The sequence below is a fragment of the Ranitomeya variabilis genome, chromosome 2, assembly GCF_051348905.1.
Source record: "Ranitomeya variabilis isolate aRanVar5 chromosome 2, aRanVar5.hap1, whole genome shotgun sequence".
Classification (NCBI taxonomy): Eukaryota; Metazoa; Chordata; class Amphibia; order Anura; family Dendrobatidae; genus Ranitomeya; species Ranitomeya variabilis.
The window spans coordinates 211,408,875-211,431,396 of record NC_135233.1 but is presented as its reverse complement, the minus strand read 5'-3'; the positions used below and the strand labels follow the sequence as shown (position 1 = coordinate 211,431,396).

Sequence of the window (22,522 nt, the reverse complement as noted above, 5' to 3'; positions counted from 1 at the left end):
ACCCAGGACAACATCCGCAAAGAGCCCGCATGCTCTCTCCGTGTTTGCGTGGGTCTCCTCCGGGCACTCCGGCCCCCTCCCACACCCCAAAGACACACCGACAGGGAATTCAGACTGAGCCCCACCGGGGACAGCGATGACAAGGTCCGCAAAGCGCTGCGTAATATGTTAGCGCTATACAAAAATAAAGATTATTATTATTATTATATGATGTTCAGCCACACACAATATAAAGCATAGAGCTACAGTCATGCTTGAAAATTGGCACATAGTTACAAGCAAAAGAGCAATCTCTCAGAGATACGGATAAGCCTCCACTCTGAATAGTACATCTCATTTGTCAGACTGACCCCACCCGAAGGTGCTAACTAATGAGTTGCAGCTGAAGGGCAGTCTTCATGGAGGCAAAGTGCTCCATTAACACTATATGTCCTCCCAAGGCATAGAGTAGTTAAGTTGCAAAGAAAAGTGAGACACCTGTTTATCAGACCCCCCTCACAAAAAAAAAAAAAGTGAAAACCATGCTTCCCAAAGGTCACTTTTGAAGTCTAATCATAAGGCTCTGCGCAGACAAGACATGCAACTAACTTAAGGCAAATCATGAGATGTAGCCTGGACATATGGCCTTATTATAGCCTAGAGGTCCAAGGTCTGGCTGTGTATATGTGAAAACATACCTCACATATGAAGCTCTAGCACAGCTTTGCACAAAGGCATGAGCTATCAACAGAACATTCCACCATGCACTTACCTGTGCTGGCTCCATACCTGCTAAAAAACAGGGGGAGCTGGTGGACGCCGAGAGCCCATCATAAGGGGAAGCGGCGTCCCATCAGGAATGCTGCATTGCTGTCAATGATTTTCTCTCCCCCATGAGGTCCAGGCCTGTCAACTGAAGTAGGCTGAGCTCAGGTGTTTCACTAGAGAAGATTCTGGGAGAGGCAGCATGCGGCTTTTTTTTTTTTTTTTTTTTCCCCTTGCACACCGGGGGCCCCGGCAGATTGCAGGCTTATGCTTCAGGGGGGAGAGCGCCACTCTCCCCGTAACCACAGAGGGACCCCCTGTATGTTTATCGCTGCTGTGGCATTTTTTTTTTTTTTTTTGTGGCTAGTGCTGCGGTTTGTGCTGCGGCCTGTGCCGCGGCTCGTGCTGCGGTTCCTTTACCAACGGATTACTGAAGCAGCCTCTTTTTATGCAGCGGCGATTCCCACCGCTTGATTCAATTATGCGCCTGCGCAGAAGCGCCTCTTCCGGCGCCTGCGGAGTGTGCCATTATCGCTCTTTCCAACGTGCAGTTTCAAGATGGTGCCGCACATGTCCCGCTGCCCACCGAAGCTTCCGGTCTTTTTGCAGCCTGCAGCCTGCCCTAACGCGCGGTCCCTGCACGCCGGTCGGCTATGCAGTGTGCAGGCTGACGCTTCCAAAGGGAGAGCCGCGCCGCTCCTCCCGCAACCACAGAGGGACCCCCCTGGATGTTGCCGCTGCTGCATCTTACCTAGGGAGGTGACCGTGAACTCCATGTCACCTCCCCCGCACACCCTAGAGGCCCACTAGCCCCAGCGGTAGCGCTTCGGGTGACCACACCAGCCGAGGCAGAGGGACCCCAGCTGCCCGAGTCGGACTGATTGGCTCCGGAATCCCACGACGATCTTCCTTCTGGTAAGTCTGTAGGTCTCCCATCAAGGACAGGAAACCAACTGATGCGGGAGAGTGGTACCGCCCTTTTTATCTGTAGGTTTCCTGTCCTTGGTGGGCGGATCCCCTCTCTCCGTGGTGCCGTCATGGGCGACAGAGAAAGGATACCAGCAGGAGACCAGCCCCGAGCAGGCTGCCTCCTTTTGAGGTGCAGAGACTGGTGGCCAGAACACAGAGGTTGTAAGGGCCTCTACGACTTACATCAGAGACCGGCATGACAGCTGAACTCCACGTTACCTGTCCACCTTAATACCCAGGAGGCATGGTGACACCCTTAGAGCCCGGGGCGTGCTACAGTTCCTATAAACAGGCTCAAGTCAGTCATACGGGTCATGTCCTATCCTATACGGGGGACAGAGAGAGAACATCTGTGAGGACCTTATCTGAAGCCATAGGCAGTAAGGGACTACAACACAACGGCGCTAGAGGAAGGCCTTGATTTCCACCTGGGAAAAGGGACTCCTAACTTGCCTCCAAGCCAGCAAGACCCTGCCTGCCCTGTGATCTGGTGCCCTGGACTGTGGTTGCCTGAAGTCTTCAGTAAAAAAGGTAAAGAGACTGCAAACCTGTGTCCTCGTTCCTTACTGCGCCATTTACCATCTTCCATCTACACATCGGGAGACCTGGGGAAATACTTCACCTGTGGGAAGTTATACCATCTAGCTGCCATAACATCACCCCAGAGGACCCCTTAAAGCAGCGTTGGTCCCCTCTAACCGAATACCACAGGTGGCATCACGAACATAAACTTCATTCCCTTTAAAGACCTTTCCCTTTTACATGGGCGCCCAGGGCCATGGACTGGGTCGCCACTGTGGCATCCTCCTGTGAAACACCGGACCCGGTACAGAGTACCCCACGGCCCAGGCGGGGCGACTCACCAGCAGGCATGAGATACATAGTCCTTGAAAAAAAGCATTTTCTTGGAAGAAAAAAAAATGCTAGTAAGTGATTCATCACTGGAATCAGGTTCTCCATCCCTACATTATGGGTCTCAGCTTGCACTAACATTCACTTTAATACAAAACAATGCGAAGTCTACATCCACTTACAGCTATTTTTAGTCCTGTGTCTCGGGGGGTGGTCAGGAGATCATGAATTTTCTCATTGTAGATTTCAAAATAGCTCATTTCCACATTATAATTAACCTGTAACACAAGACACGAAATTGGTGACCACTCCAGTCCACGTCACACTATAAATACTGCACAAAAGAGGCCACTGCATACAAATACTTTACAGGGGTGTCAAGCTCATTTTCATCAAGGGCCACATCAGCATTATGGTTGCCTTCAAAGGTCAGCAATTGTAAAGGCTCGTGCAACACTATACAAGCACAAACTGCTATGCATGAACGTGGCAGGTCAGGAGTTTGACGTCTTTGCTTTGTAAAGGTTGTGTCTCACCTCTTCCTCGTCCGGGACATTGATATGGTGAAAAAGCTCCTGGCAGAACCTTGGAATTATACCCACATCTGTATTATAGCCCATCATCCTGAACACAGGGTACAAATGAGAGGTTATTTTTAAAAATGCATGCCCACTTTATAGCCAAACACAAAAGTGGCATCTGTAGTACACAATGCACATACACTATATAGTATATACACATGCACAAATCTGTATTCATGATTTGTGCTGCCCAGATACTTAACAGTACATCATGCGCTCACTATAAAGTCATTATCTTACAAGTTTTTCATTTAGGAGAATTTCTCTTGTGTGAAAAACTATGGTATGCTCCAAAGACAACGATAAGGCAGAGATGAAATTTGAATAAATTTCAATTAATGCAGTAGGCAAAATTAAATACCGAAAACATTTTTACTTGGTGCCTCCGCTTACGTGTAAGACTTCCCAGAGCCGGTTTGACCATACGCGAACAGGCATGCGTTGTACCCTTGGAAGACCCTGGCCAGCAGAGGCTGGGCTACTTGTCTGTAAACCTCCTCCTGAGTACAATGTTCAGTATCTCCAGGTTGTGGGAATGAAAAGCAGAAGTCATACTGGAAGAAAAACTTTTGATTGCTGTAGGGATGATTAACAAATATATTTTGTCCAGTAACACATATCACGTTTTTATGCCCGCTTGATATTTCTCTGCAGAAAGAAAGCAGATTTAAAAAAAATAATATTATATATATATATATATATATATATATATATATATATATATATATATATATTTACATAGACAATACATTTTAAACAGTTTCCTGAACTAAGATGTACCAGTATGTCCCATTTCAGGTTTTGGATATGTGGCCAGCACGTCCAGCCAACAGCAGCGACTGGTGCTGAGCTCAGGTCACTCCAGTTTACCCATTTAAATACCATGGTCAATCTTTGACAGAAGTATTTAAATGGAATGATTACGTGCCAGCACCAAACTTCCACATTCCTCCACAATGAGATTATGGGGTGCTACTAGTTCGCCATTGAAGCTGGAGGTCTACTGGAGGCCCCCGTAGCTGCAGTCCTGGTGCTTGTCACAAAATACTAGTCTTCTTGGACAACAGGCACAATCATGTAGTTAAAAGAGTTTGCCCAAAATGGTTTAAAATACAAAGCTTTTGTTTTTTTATGGAGAAGTAAAAGGGTTTCCACACACGAAGAGCATCGTTCAACCATATGCAATTATACATGGTGGCACCATTTTTTTTCCACCATGTTTTGACATGAATCGGACCAAGATTGTGACATGTTTCACTGCATTCGGTATGTATGGAGATGGTCACCATGAATACAGTGCACAGACCACGGGATAAAGCCTCACGTTAAGGACACAAAGCCAAGCTAAATTTTGTTAGAATTGTGGCCATCAAACTAAGTCCTAAGCAGAGTTATTCTTACCGATCATTCAGAGGTCTGACTCGTACAGCCACGGTTACCGCTGCATTCTCCGGGACAGATTCTTTTGATCGCCCAATGAACGCAAGGCCTTCCTTAGGAGATGGTGGATTTGATCCTGGAATAGCACAGGAATTATCAGGAGAAGTGTGATCTACTGTCCCAGAACTGTAATGAGGAACCATCATCCCACTAGTTTGGGTTCCTTGAACAACTCCTTTTTCATTGGTTTCTTCTGTGGAGGTTACACACCCCATGGAAGGTCTAGCATGGTTGACCCCTCTGGAAAAGTTTCTACTGGGATCTCCAAGCCTGCCCTCTTGTATGAGATGAGGAGTAGCATGTTTTTTCAGTAGAGGTAGTCTACTTTTTACTTGCTTTGACCCATCCACCGAAGAGTTTGGTTGTACTTCATGTGATCTGCTTTGCTTATTTGATACTGGACACTCTGTATCAATATCATAACTTTGATTTCTTTTTTGAGATGAAGGTTTTCCGGTTTGGGAAGTCTGAACTTTTTCAGTTTCGGTCACCTGACTAGCCTCTGTTACTTTCAATTTTCCACGAAAAAATGCTTTAGAAACCATTGTACTGAGTGCTTGAAATTTGCTCGGCGCACTTTCCTCAGCTACCACCTTTGCTGGAATTTTGGCAGAGCTTGCTTCTAAGACGTTGTCACAAACTGTTGAGCTGTGAGTTGGCATCATGGAAGAGCACACGGAGAAGGTATTGCCGTCCTCTGGAGAGAAAGGTATGGTGTCCTCATCAATTGGAGAAGGAGTGGTAGACATTTTCTTAAAAATAAAATAAAAACACATAAGCTGTAGAACACATGAAAATGAAGACCTCTGAACGATAGCCAATGGAGAGTCATAATAAGCTTATTTTCAGGTTACGAGTTTCTGGAGTGTAAATTTTTCAAAATGCCCCTCAAAAACTTGAGCATTTCTACTTCAGAAACCTTAGTAAGCACAATGACAGTGTATACACCCCAATAAGGACTGTAAAACAATTTTTTGGTTAATACCCCCATTAAAAAAATAAATAAATAAAATAATAGTAAAAATATGTTTACACGGGGTTTTGTTTTGCTTCTTTTTTTAGTTTGTTTGTTTGTGGGGGGGGGGGGGGGGATTTATTGGACCTTGCCAAAAAACAAAAGCCACCTCTTCCATAAAATAGTTTTTGGGAAGTTTAAAACTCCTAAAAAAAAAAAAAAAACTCCCCAAAGTAGGAAGGTTTCCCGATGCAGCTGCCAAAAAAATAAAAAAACCCTCAGTGTTTTGCCAGGAGATCACCACTTCGGGACTAGGCATCTCATGCCTCCTAGTCATCTGCTATGCATAACAACCTCCACCACTGTTTTCGCAGTGTACACAAAAAGCTGCAAATCAAGGGTGTGGGTGGGTTATATGGAGCTCAGCATTAAGAAAACTGCTAGATTGCCAAAGTGTAAAAAAAAATAAATAAAATAATTGTATCAAAATAAAAGCATGTAACCCAGTAAGTGACTGCTCTCAGATTTAAAAAGCAACACCTGCTAATAGACTCCCTTTAAAAGGCATCAGCAGGATCAACCCTCCCAAGCTGTCTGTATGAGCATGCAAGTCATAAAATTATGCTTGGATCTGATGTTTAATTCCAGAAAAAAAAAAAAAAAACACAACACCTTCATCTTTCTTATATGTAAGTGAGCTCTTCCAGGCTCTGGGGAGTATGGTGCCTGGAAGATAACTTTGCATCCCGAGCTCATTATACTGCTCTGGCAAAAATTAAGAGACCACCACCTCAAAACCCTGTCATGGCCGCCCAATCTCCAGACCTGAACCCCATTGAAAACCTCTGGAATGTAATGAAGAGGATGATGGATAGTCACAAGCCATCACACAAAGAAGAACTGCTTACATTTTTGCACCAGAAGCAGTGTGAGAGACTGGTGGAAAGCATGCCAAGACGCATGAAAGTTGTGATTAAAAATCATGGTTGTTCCACAAACTATTGATTTCTGAATTCTTCCTGAGTTCAAACATTTGTATTGTTGTTTCTAAATGATTATGAACTAGTTTTCTTTGCATTATTTGAGGTCTAAAAGCACTGGGGGTTTGTTTTTTTTAACTTTGACCATTTCTCCTTTTCTGAAAAAAATAAAATATAATATATATATATATATGTTGTATTGCTTGGAAATTCGGAGGCATATATCAGAAGTTTATAGAATAAATGAAAAATTTACATTTTACACAAAATATACCTATAAAGAGAAAGATTCAGACAAAACATTTTGCAGTGGTCTCTTAATTTTTGCCAGAGCTGTATATGAATGAAGGGTGTTACCAGTGTGAGAAAAGTAACAAACAGGAGAAATTAAATTTGTCTACTTGGTAACATTTTTTACATCACTCTGAGCTCTGCTGTACTGTAATGGTATGTTTCCATGGTCAGGAAACGCTGCGTGTTTGATGCTGCGTAGAGCCGCAGCGTCCAGATGTTACAGCATAGTGGAGGGGATTTCATAAAATCCAGTCTCCACTATGCGATAAAAGACCCGTGTAAACGGACACGCAGCACGTCTTTTCAGAACGCAGCATGTCTGTTTACAGTACGGCGAAGTTCCGTTGCTGCACGGTAAATTTACCATAGATCATCATTAGATGCGGTAAAACCGCATCTAATGATTAATCACATGCGTAGTAAGTGCAGAAACACCGCTTACTATACATGTTTCCTAATTTACATGCGATCTTACCTGTCCCACCGCCGGAAGTCCCGCGTCCACTGCAGTTCTCGCTGTAACTTATCGCGAGAATTGCCGTGCACGTGACTGGGGGTTAACTCCGGTCACTAGTCTGGTTCTCACTATCAGCTGATTGTGAGAACGCTGCAGTGTAGGTGATCACTGGAGAGTTATCTCCGGCGGTCATCTACCAGCTCTGCTATGTCTGGATGTCAGGCATCCAGATGTAGCAGAGCTGGACTCGTCGTGGGACACTCGTTATTACGGACTACGTCAGACTCGGAGTATACTGTAATTTTATTTTTTTCCAGGAGAATGAGGGTGTCGCAGGAAAGAGCATACAATAAAGATATGAAAATTGTGTGGTGTTTTATTTAATTAAAACACTATTCTGCATGTATGTGTATGTATATGTGTATTATTAACCCTTTCACAACTATAGGATTAGTAATGGATAGGTGTCTTATTGATGCCTCTCCATTACTAAGCTGGCTTAATGTTACCTTACAAAAGGTGACATTAACCCCCTATTACCCCATATCCCACCGATACAGGGGAATAGTAAGAGGGGCCAAGCACCAGAATTGGCGCATCTTACAGATGCGCCATTTCTGGGGTGGCTGGGAGCTGGTATTTGTAGCCAGGGGAGGGCCAATATCCATGGCCCCTCTCTAGGCTATGAATATCAACCCACAGCTGTCTGTGTAGCCTTAATGGTTATAAATTTTAGGGAGACCACACGTCTTTTTGGGGGTCCCCCTATTTTATAGCCAGTAAAAGCTAAATATACAGCTGCGGGCTGATATTCATAGCTTGGGAAGCTCCATGGGTATTAACCCCTTCCCAGGCTACAAACATCAGTCCCCAGTCGCTGGCTTTCCCTCTCTGGCACAGAAAATTGCACGGGAGCCCACACCATCTTTAACCCCTTCCCGACCTTTGACGCATACGCTGCGTCATGAAAGTCGGTGCCAATCCGACCTGTGACGCAGCGTATGCGTCATGGAGGGATCGCGCTCCTGCAGATCGGGTGAAAGGGTTAACTCCAATTTCACCCGATCTCCAGGAACAGGGGGAGTGGTGCTTCAGCCCAGGGGGGGTGGCTTCACCCCCTCGTGGCTACGATCGCTCTGATTGGCTGTTGAAAGTGAAACTGCCAATCAGAGCGATTTGTAATATTTCACCCAAAAAAACGGTGAAATATTACAATCCAGCCATGGCCGATGCTGCAATATCATCGGCCATGGCTGGAAAACCTAATCTGTCCCCCCCCACACCCACCGATCTCCTCCCCAGTGCTCCGTTACGTGGTCCGCCCCCCTAAGTCGTCCTGTCCGCTCCTCCGTCCTCCTGTCCGCTCCCCCCGTGCTCTGGTCCCCCCTCCCTGTGCTCCAGTCCCCCCCCCCCCCCCCCCGTGATCCGATCACCCCCCTTTCATACTTACCGGGCCTCCCGGTGTCCGTCCGGCTTCTCCATGGGCGCCGCCATCTTCCATCGGCTGGCAGATTCGTTTCAGATGTATTTTGATCACTGCGATATAGCCTATCACAGTGATCAAAATAAAATAAAAAAAAATAGTAAATGACCCCCCTTTATCACCCCCATAGGGACAATAATAAAAATAAATAAAATATATATATTTTTTTTTCTACTAGGGTTAGGGTTAGAATTAGGGTTAGAATTAGGGTTAGGGGTAGGGTTAGGGTTAGGGCTAGGGCATGTGCACACAGTGCGGATTTGGCTGCGAATCAAATCCGCTGTGCCCATGGTGCGGAAAATACCGTGCTGAAACGCTGTGTTGTATTTTCCGCAGCATGTCAATTTTGTGTGGATTCCGCAGCGTTTTACACCTGTTCCTCAATAGGAATCCGCAGGTGAAATCCGCACAAAAAAACACTGGAAATCCGCTGTAAATCCGTAAGTAAAACGCAGTGCCTTTTACCTGCGGATTTTTCAAAAATGGTGCGGAAAAATCTCACACGAATCCGCAAAGTGGGCACATAGCCTTAGGGTTAGGGTTGGAATTAGAGTTAGGGTACCGTCTCACAGTGGCACTTTGATCGCTACGACGGTACGATCCGTGACGTTCCAGCGATATCCATATGATATCGCTGTGTCTGACACGCAGCAGCGATCAGGGACCCTGCTGAGAATCGTACGTCGTAGCAGATCGTTTGGAACTTTCTTTCGTCGCTGGATCTCCCGCTGTCATCGCTGGATCGTTGTGACAGCGATCCAGCGATGCGTTCGCTTGTAACCAGGGTAAACATCGGGATACTAAGCGCAGGGCCGCGCTTAGTAACCCGATGTTTACCGTGGTTACCAGCGTAAAAGTAAAGAAAAAAAAAACCGTACATACTCACATTTCGGTGTCCTTCAGGTCCCTTGCCGTCTGCTTCCCGCTCTGACTGTCTGCCGGCCGGAAAGCGAGAGCACAGCACAGCAGTGACGTCACCGCTGCGCTCTGCTCTCACTGTACAGCGGCACTCAGTCAGAGCGGGAAGCAGACAGCAAGGGACCTGAAGGACACCGAAATGTGAGTATGTACGTTTTTTTTTTTAACTTTTACGCTGGTAACCACGGTGTTATGACCCCAATGGCGAGGGTCTCAGAGATATCAGCAAGTCTGCGAAGTACAAAAATCCAGCTCATAGGGCAGTGGTAACTGGGTTGACCATATATCTACTCCTAACGCCAACACTAGAAGTAGCCGGGGAACATGCCTACGTTGGTCGCTAGATGTCTCGCGCCAGCCGGAGGACTAACTACCCCTAGAAGAGGAAAACAAAGACCTCTCTTGCCTCCAGAGAATAGACCCCAAAAGTAGGATACAAGCCCCCCACAAATAATAACGGTGAGGTAAGAGGAAATGACAAACACAGAGATGAACTAGGTTTAGCAAAGAGAGGCCCGCTTACTAATAGCAGAATGTAGTAAGATAACTTATATGGTCAACAAAAACCCTAACAAAATTCCACACTGGAGATTCAAGAACCCCCGAACCGTCTAACGGCCGGGGGGAGAACTCCAGCCTCCCTAGAGCTTCCAGCAAGGAAAGGATACAGATAATGAACAAGCTGGACAAAAAATGCAAACAAAAACAAATAGCAAAAAGCAAGAAAGCGGACTTAGCTTAATCACGCAGGAACCAGGATCAGTAGACAAGAGCACTACAGATTAGCTCTGATATCAACGTTGCCAGGCATTGAACTGAAGGTCCAGGGAGCTTATATAGCAACACCCCTGACCTAATGACCCAGGTGAGCATACAAGGGATGATAGACATACCCAGAGTAAAATCACTAGTAGCCACTAGAGGGAGCCAAAAGGTAAATTCACAACACCACGGTAAACATCGGGTTACTAAGCGCGGCCCTGCGCTTAGTAACCCGATGTTTACCCTGGTTACCCGGGACCTTGGCATCGTTGGTCGCTGGAGAGCGGTCTGTGTGACAGCTCCCCAGCGACCACACAATGACTTTCCAACGATCACGGCCAGGTCGTATCGCTGGTCGTGATCGTTGGTAAATCGTTATGTGAGACAGTACCCTTAGGGTTGGAATTAGGGCTAGGGTTGGAAATAGGGTTAAGATTAGGCTTGTGGTTAGGGTTAGGGTTGTGTTCGGGTTACAGTTGTGGGTAGGGTTGGGATTAGGGTTAGGATTAGGGTTAGGGTTGGATTTAGGGTTACGGGTGTGTTGGGGTTAGGGTTGTGGTTAGGGTTATGGCTACAGTTGGGATTAGGATTAGGGGTGTGTTGGGGTTAGTGTTGAAGTTAGAATTGAGGGGTTTCCACTGTTTAGGCACATCAGGGGTCTCCAAACGCAACATGGCGCCACCATTGATTCCAGCCAATCTTGCGTTCAAAAAGTCAAATGGTGCGCCCTCCCTTCCAAGCCCCGACGTGTGCCCAAACAGTGGTTTACCCCCACATATGGGATACCAGCGTACTCCGGACAAACTGGGCAACAACTATTGGGGTCCAATTTCTCCTGTTACCCTTGCAAAAATAAAAAATTACTTGCTAAAACATAATTTTTGAGGAAAGAACAATTATTTTTTATTTTCACGGCTCTACGTTATAAACTTCTGTGAAGCACTTGGGGGTTGAAAGTGCTCACCACACATCTAGATAAGATCCTTTTTGGGTCTACTTTCCAAAATTGGGTCACTTGTGGGGTGTTTCTACTGTTTAGGCACATCAGGGGCTCTGCAAATGCAACGTGACGCCCGCAGACCATTCCATCAAAGTCTGCATTTCAAATGTCACTACTTCCCTTCCAAGCCCTGACGTGCGCCCAAACAGTGGTTTACCCCCACATATGGGGTACCAGCATACTCACAACAAACTGGGCAACAAATATTGGGGTCCAATTTCTCCTGCTACCCTTGTGAAAAAAAAATTGCTTGCTAAAACATCTTTTTTGAGGACAGAAAAATGATTTTTAATTTTCACGGCTCTGCATTGTAAACTTCTGTGAAGCACTTGGGGGTTGAACGTGCTCACCACACATCTAGATAAGTTCTTTGGGGGGTCTAGTTTCCAAAATGGGGTCACTTATGGGGTGTTTCTACTGTTTAGGCACATCAGGGGCTCTGCAAACGTAACATGATTCCCGCAGACCATTCCATCAAAGTCTGCATTCCAAATCGTCACTACTTCCCTTCCGAGCCCCGGCATGTGCCCAAACAGTGGTTTACCCCCACATATGGGGTATCAGCGTACTCAGGAGAAACTGGACAACAACTTTTGGGGACCAATTTCTCCTGTTACCTTTGGGAAAATAAAAAATTGTGGGTTAAAAAATCATTTTTGAGGAAAGAAAAATTATTTTTTATTTTCATGGCTCTGCGTTATAAACTTCTGTGAAGCACTTGGGGGTTCAAAGTGCTCACCACACATCTAGATTAGTTCCTTGGGAGGTCTAGTTTCCAAAATGGGGTCACTTGTGCGGGAGCTCCAATGTTTAGGCACACAGGGGCTCTCCAAACGCGACATGGTGTCCACTAACGATTGGAGCTAATTTTCCATTCAAAAAGTCAAATGGCGCGCCTTCCCTTCCGAGCCTTGCACCCAAACAGTGGTTTACCCCCATATATGAGGTATCGGCGTACTCAGGAGAAATTGCCCAACAGATTTTAGGATCCATTTTATCCTGTTGCCCATGTGAAAATGAAAAAATTGAGGCTAAAAGAAATTTTGTGTGAAAAAAAAGTACTTTTTCATTTTTACGGATCAATTTGTGAAGCACCTGAGGGTTTAAAGTGCTCACTATGCCTCTAGATAAGTTCCTTGGGGGGGTCTAGTTTCCAAAATGGGGTCACTTGTGGGGGAGCTCCAATGTTTAGGCACACGGGGGGATCTCCAAACGCGACATGGTGTCCGCTAAAGATTGGAGCCAATTTTTCATTCAAAAAGTCAAATGGCGCTCCTTCCCTTCCGAGCCCTGCCGTGTGCCCAAACAGTGGTTTACCCCCACATATGAGGTATCAGCGTACTCAGGACAAATTGGACAACAACATTCGTGGTCCAGTTTCTCCTTTTACCCTTGGGAAAATAAAAAAATTGTTGCTAAAAGATCATTTTTGTGACTAAAAAGTTAAATGTTAATTTTTCCCCTCCATGTTGCTTCTGCTGCTGTGAAACACCCGAAGGGTTAATAAACTTCTTGAATGTGGTTTTGAGCACCTTGAGGGGTGCAGTTTTTAGAATGGTGTCACTTTTGGGTATTTTCAGCCATATAGAACCCTCAAACTGACTTCAAATGTGAGGTGGTCCCTAAAAAAAATGGTTTTGTAAATTTTGTTGTAAAAATGAGAAATCACTGGTCAAATTTTAACCCTTATAACTTCCTAGCAAAAAAAAAAAAATTGTTTCCAAAATTGTGCTGATGTAAAGTAGACATATGGGAAATGTTATTTATTAACTATTTTGTGTCACATAACTCTCTGGTTTAACAGAATAAAAATTCAAAATGTGAAAATTGCAAAATTTTCAAATGTTTCGCCAAATTTCCGTTTTTTTCACAAATAAACTCAGAAATTATTGACCTAAATTTACCACTAACATGAAGCCCAATATGTCACGAAAAAACAATCTCAGAACCGCAAGGATCCGTTGAAGCGTTCCTGAGTTATTACCTCATAAAGGGACACTGGTCAGAATTGCAAAAAATGGCAAGGTCATTAAGGCCAAAATAGGCTGGGTCATGAAGGGGTTAAATTATTATTATTATTATTTTTATTTTATTTTTTTTACAACAGATATTGCCATGGGTCACACTTGCAAGAAACTCAAACGAGTCTCTCGCCTCAATACCCGGCACTGCCGCAGGCACTCGGGACCGGAGCGTTCAGCTACATAGAAATACATGCAGCCACACCCTCCGCTTCTGAGTGCCGGCGGCAGTGCCGGATACTGAGGTGCAAGTTTCTTGCAAGTGTGACCCCGGCCTAATGCCGATTTCTTTGCTGTGTGTCTTTATCTAAGGCCGGGATCACATGCGAGAAACTCGGACGAGTCTCGCATCTTAATACCAAGCACTGCCGCCGGCATTCGGGAACGGACCGTGAGGCTGCATAGAAATACATGTAGCCGCACGCTCCGCTCCAGAGTGCCAGCGGCAGTGCCGGGTATTGATGCAAGACTCAGATTCTCACATATGTGATCCTGGCCTAACTTTATTAACATTTTATTATGTTTATTACTAAACATGGGCATGGTATTATCTATCTATAAATAAATAGATCGTATCTGCGTGTCTAAACATTATCGTTCAATGGAGTATGTAAATGAAGAGGTTGGAGAAGAAATGACATCACAATTTTTATTTTGTATATCTTTATTTAGCTTACAAAAACACCCAAATCCGCATGAAAAAACCACATGTAAAAACACATCAATAACGCAGGTGACTTGCCAGTGACCTCAGGTGCAGATTTTACCTGCATCAAATCCTGAGCGTGGAACATACCCTAACAATATTGCAGCCCTGTCTGCCAGTGAAACAGAAGCTGAGAGGAACCTGCAGATGTGTCTGTTATAACCACACACAGCTCTGCAGTGAGATCAGTAGAGCAGCTGGTGACACCTCTTCATGTAAAACAAGCTCTGGAGGCAGAGTTACATTCCAGGCACCATCCGCCCCAGAGCCTGGAAGAGCTCATTTATATATAGTGATAAGAGGATTTCTCAGCAACACCACAGCTGATACGAGACACGCAGGGAGAACTGTTTTCACCATTCTATAACTTGCATAGTCAAATTAATAGCTTAGATGAATCAAATGTGGTGACAGTTTCCCTTTAAGGACAGGTCATCAATATATGACCAGACAGCCCCTTTCACCAGAGATACATCGTACCAAAATAATTTCTATACTTCTACCCAGCCGGGATGCCCGGTCAGTAACGGTAGTACTGTAATCCAGGGCACTCATATCAATTACCAACCAAGGTCTGCATGGAACACATTATGAAATACATAAAACCTTTAAAAAAAGGCATTATTATGCTAATATGGGGCAAGGTCCAAGTCTGGATGGGTGTATAAGTGTTAAGTATTCCCAAACCCCAAAGAGACTTTACATGGGAAGGGGGATAATGTGGACCATACGATGACGTTACTCTATCATATACATTTGGTGAAGATTTGTCAGATTCTGTTAAAGTGAAAGTTGGGGTATAAGATGCTGGGGGACAGATCTCGGAAAACTGCTAGATATTTACAAATAGCGCCACTGTGCAGAACACATCTGTGCAACCAGTGGGCCCACTTCTACCTCCAAAGTAGGTTTAATTGTACTGTACAACAGTGTGAACTATTAGACTGCCAAGGACCCATATATTATTCTCCCATGGGGACCTCTTCTGTCTGCTGCTTATCCTACTTTTTCTTGATTTTTTCAGCTAGGAGCATGAATGAGACCAAGTCCACCAGGTAGCACGCACCCAACCATCGTATAGCGGTTAGCCCTTATTTTTTGCCTTTCCTGAAAGCAGCTTTAGGGCATAGACAGTTTTTCTCGACCTTGTTGTTTGTCACACATAGAACTCAAATTCATTATAGTCTATGAAGCTTTTCACATGTCTAATTTTGCAGACCAAAACGTGCAGACAAAAATCACAGAGACGTGTCAGATATAGATCAGAGTCTCAAGTCAATATCAAATCCAAATCCATGGGTCCAAAAAAAACAGAATGTTTAAGAAAAAAAAAAGAAACAAAAAATTTAGACTGACCCTCTGACTAAACACTGAAGATGCTAAAGAAAAAAAAAATTGATTAAAGTTGGACAAGATTTTGCAAACGAGAAAAAGCACTGTCGGAACAAGCCCTTATGGTTCTTTAAGGCTTCCATGATCATCGGTCTGATATTTGCTCACAATGCACATCTCCTGAACAAAGAGTGACATCCTCAGAAATATACAAAGCTGTCATGCTCGGGTCAGAAGACGCTCGGCCTGTCTAAGCATTGCAATACGACTGATGATCACAGATGTCGGAAAGAGCCCTGAGGCAGACTTCACATGAGGCTTTATTCACACATCAGTATTTTTATGTCGAAACCAAGAGAGTCTCCAAAACCCAGAACAGGTGTCAATCTGCCAATTATAGTTTTGCTTTAAGTTCCACTCCTGGTTTTGGCACCAATTCAAAATAAGTGACATGTGAACAAGGTCTTACAGAAAGTTGGGTGAAACCACCAACTATAGGTCCACATTGTACACCTTAGTGTCTTCAATATTATGCAAGGACAAAATGGCAAAGTTCTGCTGCAAACCACCATGTTGTCCTTGCCCAATACTGAAGACACTCAGGTGTACGACTTGAGGGATGACTTCTCAAAGTGATCCTCCTAGGCAAAGTTCTGCTGCAGACATCCTAGGAGGATCACTTCGAGAAGTCATACCCAAGTTGAACGCCTGAGTGGCTTCAATCAATATTAGGCAAGGACAACATGGAGGTCTGCAGCAGAACATTGAGTTGAGAAGTAATCCTCCTAGGCAATGTTCTCCTGCAGACGTCCATGTTGTCCTTGCCTAATATTGATTGAAGCCACTCAGGCGTACAACTTGGGTATGACTTCTCGAAGTGATCCTCCCAGGAGGTCTGCAGCAGAACTTTGCCCAGGAGGGTCACTTCGAGAAGTCATCCCCAAGTTGTACACCTGATTGCCCAATACTGAAAACAAGGACAACATGGAAGTCTGCAGCAGAACTTTGCCATGTTGTCCTTGCCTAATATTGAAGGTGCTCAGGTGTACAATATGGACCTATAGTTGGTGTTTTTACCCAACTTTCTGTAAGGTTTTAAACTTGAGAACTTGAGATCACTTCTCGAGATTGACCACTTCTCGAATCATCCTAGGCAATGTTCTCCTGAAGACCTCCATGTTGTCCTTGCCTAATATTAAAGCCACTCAGGTGTACGACTTGGGGATGACTTCTCAAAGTGATCCTCCTAGGCAAAGTTCTGCTGCAGACCTCCATGTTGCCTGCCTTTGCCTAATACAGAAGATGCTCAGGTGTACAATATGGACCTATAGTTGATGTTTTTACCCAGCTTTCTGTAAGGTCTTAAACTTGAGAACTTGAGATCACTTCGAGAAGTGATCCTCAAGTGACATGAAGTCCTCAAGTCAAGACCTTCCAGAAAGCTGGGTAAAAACACCAACTATAGGTCCATATTGTACACCTGAGCATCTTCTGTATTAGGCAAGAACAACATGGAGGTCTTCAGCAGAACATTGATTCAAGAAGTGGTCCTCCTAGACAATCTCGAGAAGTGATCCCAAGTTCTCAAGTTTAAGAACTTATAGAAAGTTGAGTGAAAACACCAACTATAGGCCCATATTGTACACCTAAGCGTCTTCAATATTAGGCAAGGACAACATTGAGGTCTGCAGCAGAATGTTGCCTAGGAGGATCACTTCTATGAGAATGTAGAAGAACACAGTGCTTACAAAACCGAGATCATGCCAATATTGATCGAAAAGCTCTAAAAAAAAAAAAATCCTTTAAGTTGTGTTAGTATTACCCCAGCCTGGAACAACTTAGCTACTCTTCTGCATCCATATTTCTTTGCAGCAAAGTTTAGGGCTGTTTTTTTTTTGTTAATAGTAGCAGTTTTGTGCAGAGGAGAAAAGGGCAACGTGCACAACGCAGAATGACATATGTAACAAATACCTATACAAAATACATTATAGGGAAAGCGTTGTTTCCTCTTTGACTTCTCTCCTGTCCGTTTGTCACATTTAATAGATTTCTTGGGGAGCAGATTGATTGTTTGTGTTGTCAGACAACATGTGGGATGATTCTCTCATCCGCTGAAGGCAGAGTTCTAGGCGCTCGGAGGGTTATCGCCTAGGGAGGATCCTCAGTTGTTCAGGTCCAATGAAGAAAGCCTCTCGCCTCTAATTATAGACCGGCGTGCTCCTCGCCACATCCCAGCTCGGGGCAATTCCTTTGCAAACCTCTCTGTGGCCGCACACCAGACATGTCTATCTTGCTGCACTGACATCACCACAGTGTGGCGGCTTTATACTCCCACGACCCTTGTGATGGCGCAGATCCTGGGAAATAACTATTGCACTAGTAATCTCACCGGAATACAGAGTCAGAAATACACTGTCCCTTTAACCTTCTTAAGTCCCATCGGGACAGATTTATCTTGCTAAGGAAATATTTTTAGCAAAAACCCCCGAAGGTAAATAATGTGTTAAAAAAAAATAAATTAAAAAATACAGTCTAATTACATGATCACATTCCTTCTCCACTTTAGATGTTAATCAAGCGAACTATATATACAGAATGAACGCACTTGATACTTTTGCGTATACCTAATTATTCCCTACAAATGAGTTATCAAGGCCAAATACTGAAGAGCTAGTGTTAAGCAGCGTTCACATCTGACATTTGCAGCTTTCCAGCGCACACTCCGTTCTGCATGATGAAAAATTAATAAGATTTTGCAAAACTTAATCATCTCATAGGATACGATTAAAGAGAAACTGGAAAGATCATGAGCTGAATAGGGTCTTATCCAGGTAAAAATGAAAAGCAAATTATGCTCTCCTTAAAGGGATGTGAAAGTCTTAATAGTTGGAAAAATTGGATGCTGCAGACCCACAAAACGAAATGACATGTGGATTTGGAAGAAATTGGGATAACTCCATGCAGTACAGGATGTATTACGCTGTGGTCACATGTGTTTTTGCTGCTTTTTTAGGCAAATTAGCTGTGTTTTACTGTACCAGCAAATGTTAGGAAATTTCAGAAATCTCAAACACACACTTTTTCTGACTGAATTTTTGCAGCTTCCCCCCCACTCAGAAAGCAATGATTTTAAGTGCAAAAAGGCAGCAAAAATACAGGTATAAGGTTCTATTAAGTTTTTGGTGCAGAAAATAAGACGCGGCAAGACAAACTGTTAAATCGATAAGGACAGACATGGAACAAAACCTACCGATATGCTGTAAATGTGAGTGACATGAAACAAAGAGGTATACAGATGTTAGCCACTGGCTTGGAGTTTGGTCATATTTCGTTTTTGCGCACCTTTTTGAAAATGTTATCTATTTATACTCACATGCTGTACCTTTATTACTGTTAGTACTGTGTTATTACTGTGGTTTGTCCGGCAGGGACTCCAACATATTATTCCAGCATGCTGAAGACCCACAGTCAGCACATGAGCATGCTCAGATAACACCTTATCTGAGTACGTTGGCTCATCACTAGTAGAAGTTGTAATAATTTCCAACCATACAATGTCAGGGCTTCATGGTGATTAAGTTCCCACATTCTATAATAAATTTTTGACGCTGCATATTTCTCTACACATGAATGTATCAATAAAACAACATTTAAGGTAAGTACTGGAAAATATCCAAAACAAAGCAGCTTGTGCAAAACCTAAAACATTCCCCCCAAAAAAACAAAAAACCACAAAAACTCCAATTTAGACAATGTAGGCCGAGATACTAGGAGTATGGTGAGTTTTTGATGTTGCAGTGAGAACAAAGCCCGATAGATCACAAGTCTGTGGTCGACGACGACAACAACTTTGTTATGGGAAGGGATTCCTTGGAAGGTCATTCAGATATTCATGCAAATAGATTCAAGATCGGACCCCAATGCATGGACTGGTCGGGGGTCTCCAATGTGAGTGTCACAGCTTCATGTATGTATAGGAGGCGGTCACAGGGATGGGGAGAGACACAGCCGGTCCGTGCATTGCAGTCAGATTGGCACGACGTCTGAATGAGCCCTTAACCTTACTTTTTCTTCTACATAATTAAAGCGGATCAAGGGAGATGTAAAGTGTGTGAGGGATCCTTAGGGTATGTGTCCACGTTCAGGATTGCATCAGGATTTGGTCAGGATTTTCCATCAGTATTTGTAAGCATACCTCCCAACTTTTGAAGATGGGAAAGAGGGACAAACGCGCGCGCCGCAGCAAATTTTAGGCCACGCCTCTGACCACACCCATTCATAACTAGTCACACCCATATCCACGTCCCAACCACACCCATTTAGCACTGCTGATCACACTGTTTCATAAAGAATAATTATAAACAAAAAAATATGGCCACACAGTGCTCCATACTGTATAATGGCCACACATGATGCTCCATACTGTATAATGGCCCCACATCATGCTCCATACTGTATAATGACCGCACATGATGCTCCATACTGTATACTGGCTGCAGATGATGCTCCATACTGTATAATAGCCCCACATGATGCTCCATACTGTATAATGACCGCACATGCTGCTCCATACTGTATATTGGCTGCACATGATGCTCCATACTGTATATTGGCCGCACATGATACTTCGTACCGTATAATGGCCACACATAGCTACTCCTACACACGCAGCTGCGCTCCGTACACTTTGCACAAATGGCTCCGCTCCGTACACATGGCTCTGCTCCATACACCTCATACACACACAGCTCCACTCCGTACACCTCGTACACACGCGGCTCCGCTCTGTACACCTCGTACACATTTAGCTCCGCTCCATACACCTCGTACACATTCAGGTCCGCTCCATACACCTCGTACACATTTAGCTCCACTCCATACACCTCACACACACGGCTCCGCTCCATACACCTCATACACACACGGCTCCGCTCTGTACACCTCGTACACATTCAGCTCCGCTCCATACACCTCATTACACACACACAGCTCCGCTCCATACACCTTGTACACAGTCATCCTGGACTTCCTCTTCATGTTCAGTTTGTCTGAAGGCAGAGACAGTGACACCAGCGCTGATTGGCGCCGGGCATCACGTGTCACAACACATCACAGCCGCTGTAGGAACGGCGCTGGCACAGGAGGCGAGTATAGGCTTTAGTTTAAGATGAGGTTGTCCTAGTGGGAGAAAATCCCATAAAGCAGTGGACTCTTTATTAGCCCATGTGGCAACATTTCAGTTCCATATCAGGGAAATGCTCTGTTATTGATCCAAAACATTGCCATTTGGGCCAATAAAGAGTCCGCACTTTTTTCACGATTAATCAGAGAGGGGTGTGTGTGTGTGTGTGTGTGTGTGTGTGTGTGTGTGTGTGTGTGTGTGTGTGTGTGTGTGTAATATACACACACATACATTATATAGGTGAGACTGCGGTATGTACGTTATACCGCTGTGTGGAGAGAGAGAGAGAGAGAGAGAGAGAGAGAGAGAGAGAGAGAGAGAGAGAGAGAGAGAGAGAGAGAGAGAGAGAGAGAGAGAGAGAGAGAGAGAGAGAGAGAGAGAGAGAGAGAGAGAGAGAGAGAGAGAGAGAGAGAGAGAGAGAGAGAGAGAGAGAGAGACACATATATACACACACACACACACTGCGGCTGGCATATATGGGCTATACACAGCGGACGCAGTATATTACACACAGTGGTATAACCTATATAACGTACATGCCGTAGTCGCAGTTTCACCTATATAATGTATATAGACTGCTGTACATGCATTATATAGGTGATACTGCTACTGCGGTATATAATCGCAGTATCACTTATATACTGTATATACAACAGTCAATATACATTAGACAGGTCAAACTGCAAATGCTGCATATACAATATATATGTGATACTGTGATTGCAGTGTATAGTTCCAATATATATATATATATATATATATATATATATATATATATATATATATATATATATATATATATATATATATATATATATATACACACACATATACATACATATACACACACACCAGTATCACCTATATAATTTATATACACATCAGTTGCAGTAACACCTATATAATGGACATGGAGCAGATGCCGGCCGGGGATTGGTGAGGAGAGCGCTGTGTTCTCTTACACTGGCTCTGGCCAGCGTCAGACACAGTGAGGCTCAGGCGTCTGTGCACGCAGTGGCGGCCTTTTCAAACTTCTGCACAGGCCCAGGTGCGTGCACTTTCCTGTTTTCCCTCACTGACAAAGGCCGCAGCTACACGCGCAAGCACGAATGAGGGCTGCGGTCATGTGGGCCGCCATGGCATTGGTCAGCGCGGGCACAGAGAGAGTGCGCACGAAGGCCTGTGCAGAGGATTTGAGGGGCCGGCGACCCATTATGTAGCTTAGAGTGCTCCAGGCCCCGTCGCAGCTGCGACCACGGTACTTACGCCCCTGATAGTTGTATACTATGGGCACAGATACACTATTATATACACTGGATGGATCAATCCTGCACCTGGCCCTGGCCATACATGCACTGTATATATACAGGGCCATGTATATAGCATGTGATGTCCAGTCACCAGGTTCAGGCGTGATCACTCCAGTGCTGGATTCTGCAGACAGTCTCTGGTCACTATCAGTATAGGGAGATTTATTGCAGGAGACTGAACTTTCCTGCAGTCTGGTGACCCTGGAGCCGATGACCTGGCACTGACAGGGTGACCCTGAAAGTTCAGACTCCTGCAATAAATCTGTGAGCATCAGCAGAGCGGCCGCTAATACTATAGAGGGACCGGCCCTGGACTTATTGGGAGGTGAGCAGCAGCGTCCATCTCCTCACGCACAGAGAGCTGAAGGTACTCACTGATGTGTGAGCCGTCCACCAGCTCCTCTCCTGCAGGTAGATGCAGCCATGTTCCCTCTTCAGGAGGCCGCACACAGGGAGCAGGGGGCGGGTCTGCTCCACTGTGATACAACTGGTCAGGACACAGAGAACAGCGCCGGCCACCAGCAGCCCGAACCGCT

At 44.6% G+C, this 22,522-nt stretch overlaps 1 protein-coding gene across 2 annotated transcripts in view; it reads right to left on the bottom strand.

Moving 5' to 3' along the window:
* The window catches only part of LOC143804934 (kinesin-like protein KIF14), a 239,885-nt gene that overhangs the window by 150,015 nt on the left and 67,348 nt on the right, over positions 1 to 22,522 (bottom strand). For both annotated transcript variants that reach the window (XM_077283557.1, XM_077283558.1), the window contains exons 2-5: positions 4,548 to 5,338; positions 3,540 to 3,794; positions 3,102 to 3,189; positions 2,748 to 2,843 (exon numbers count right to left, since the gene is read on the bottom strand). In XM_077283557.1, the coding sequence (XP_077139672.1) occupies positions 2,748 to 2,843; positions 3,102 to 3,189; positions 3,540 to 3,794; positions 4,548 to 5,338 (1,230 nt within the window). The remainder of the gene's footprint in view (positions 1 to 2,747; positions 2,844 to 3,101; positions 3,190 to 3,539; positions 3,795 to 4,547; positions 5,339 to 22,522) is intronic.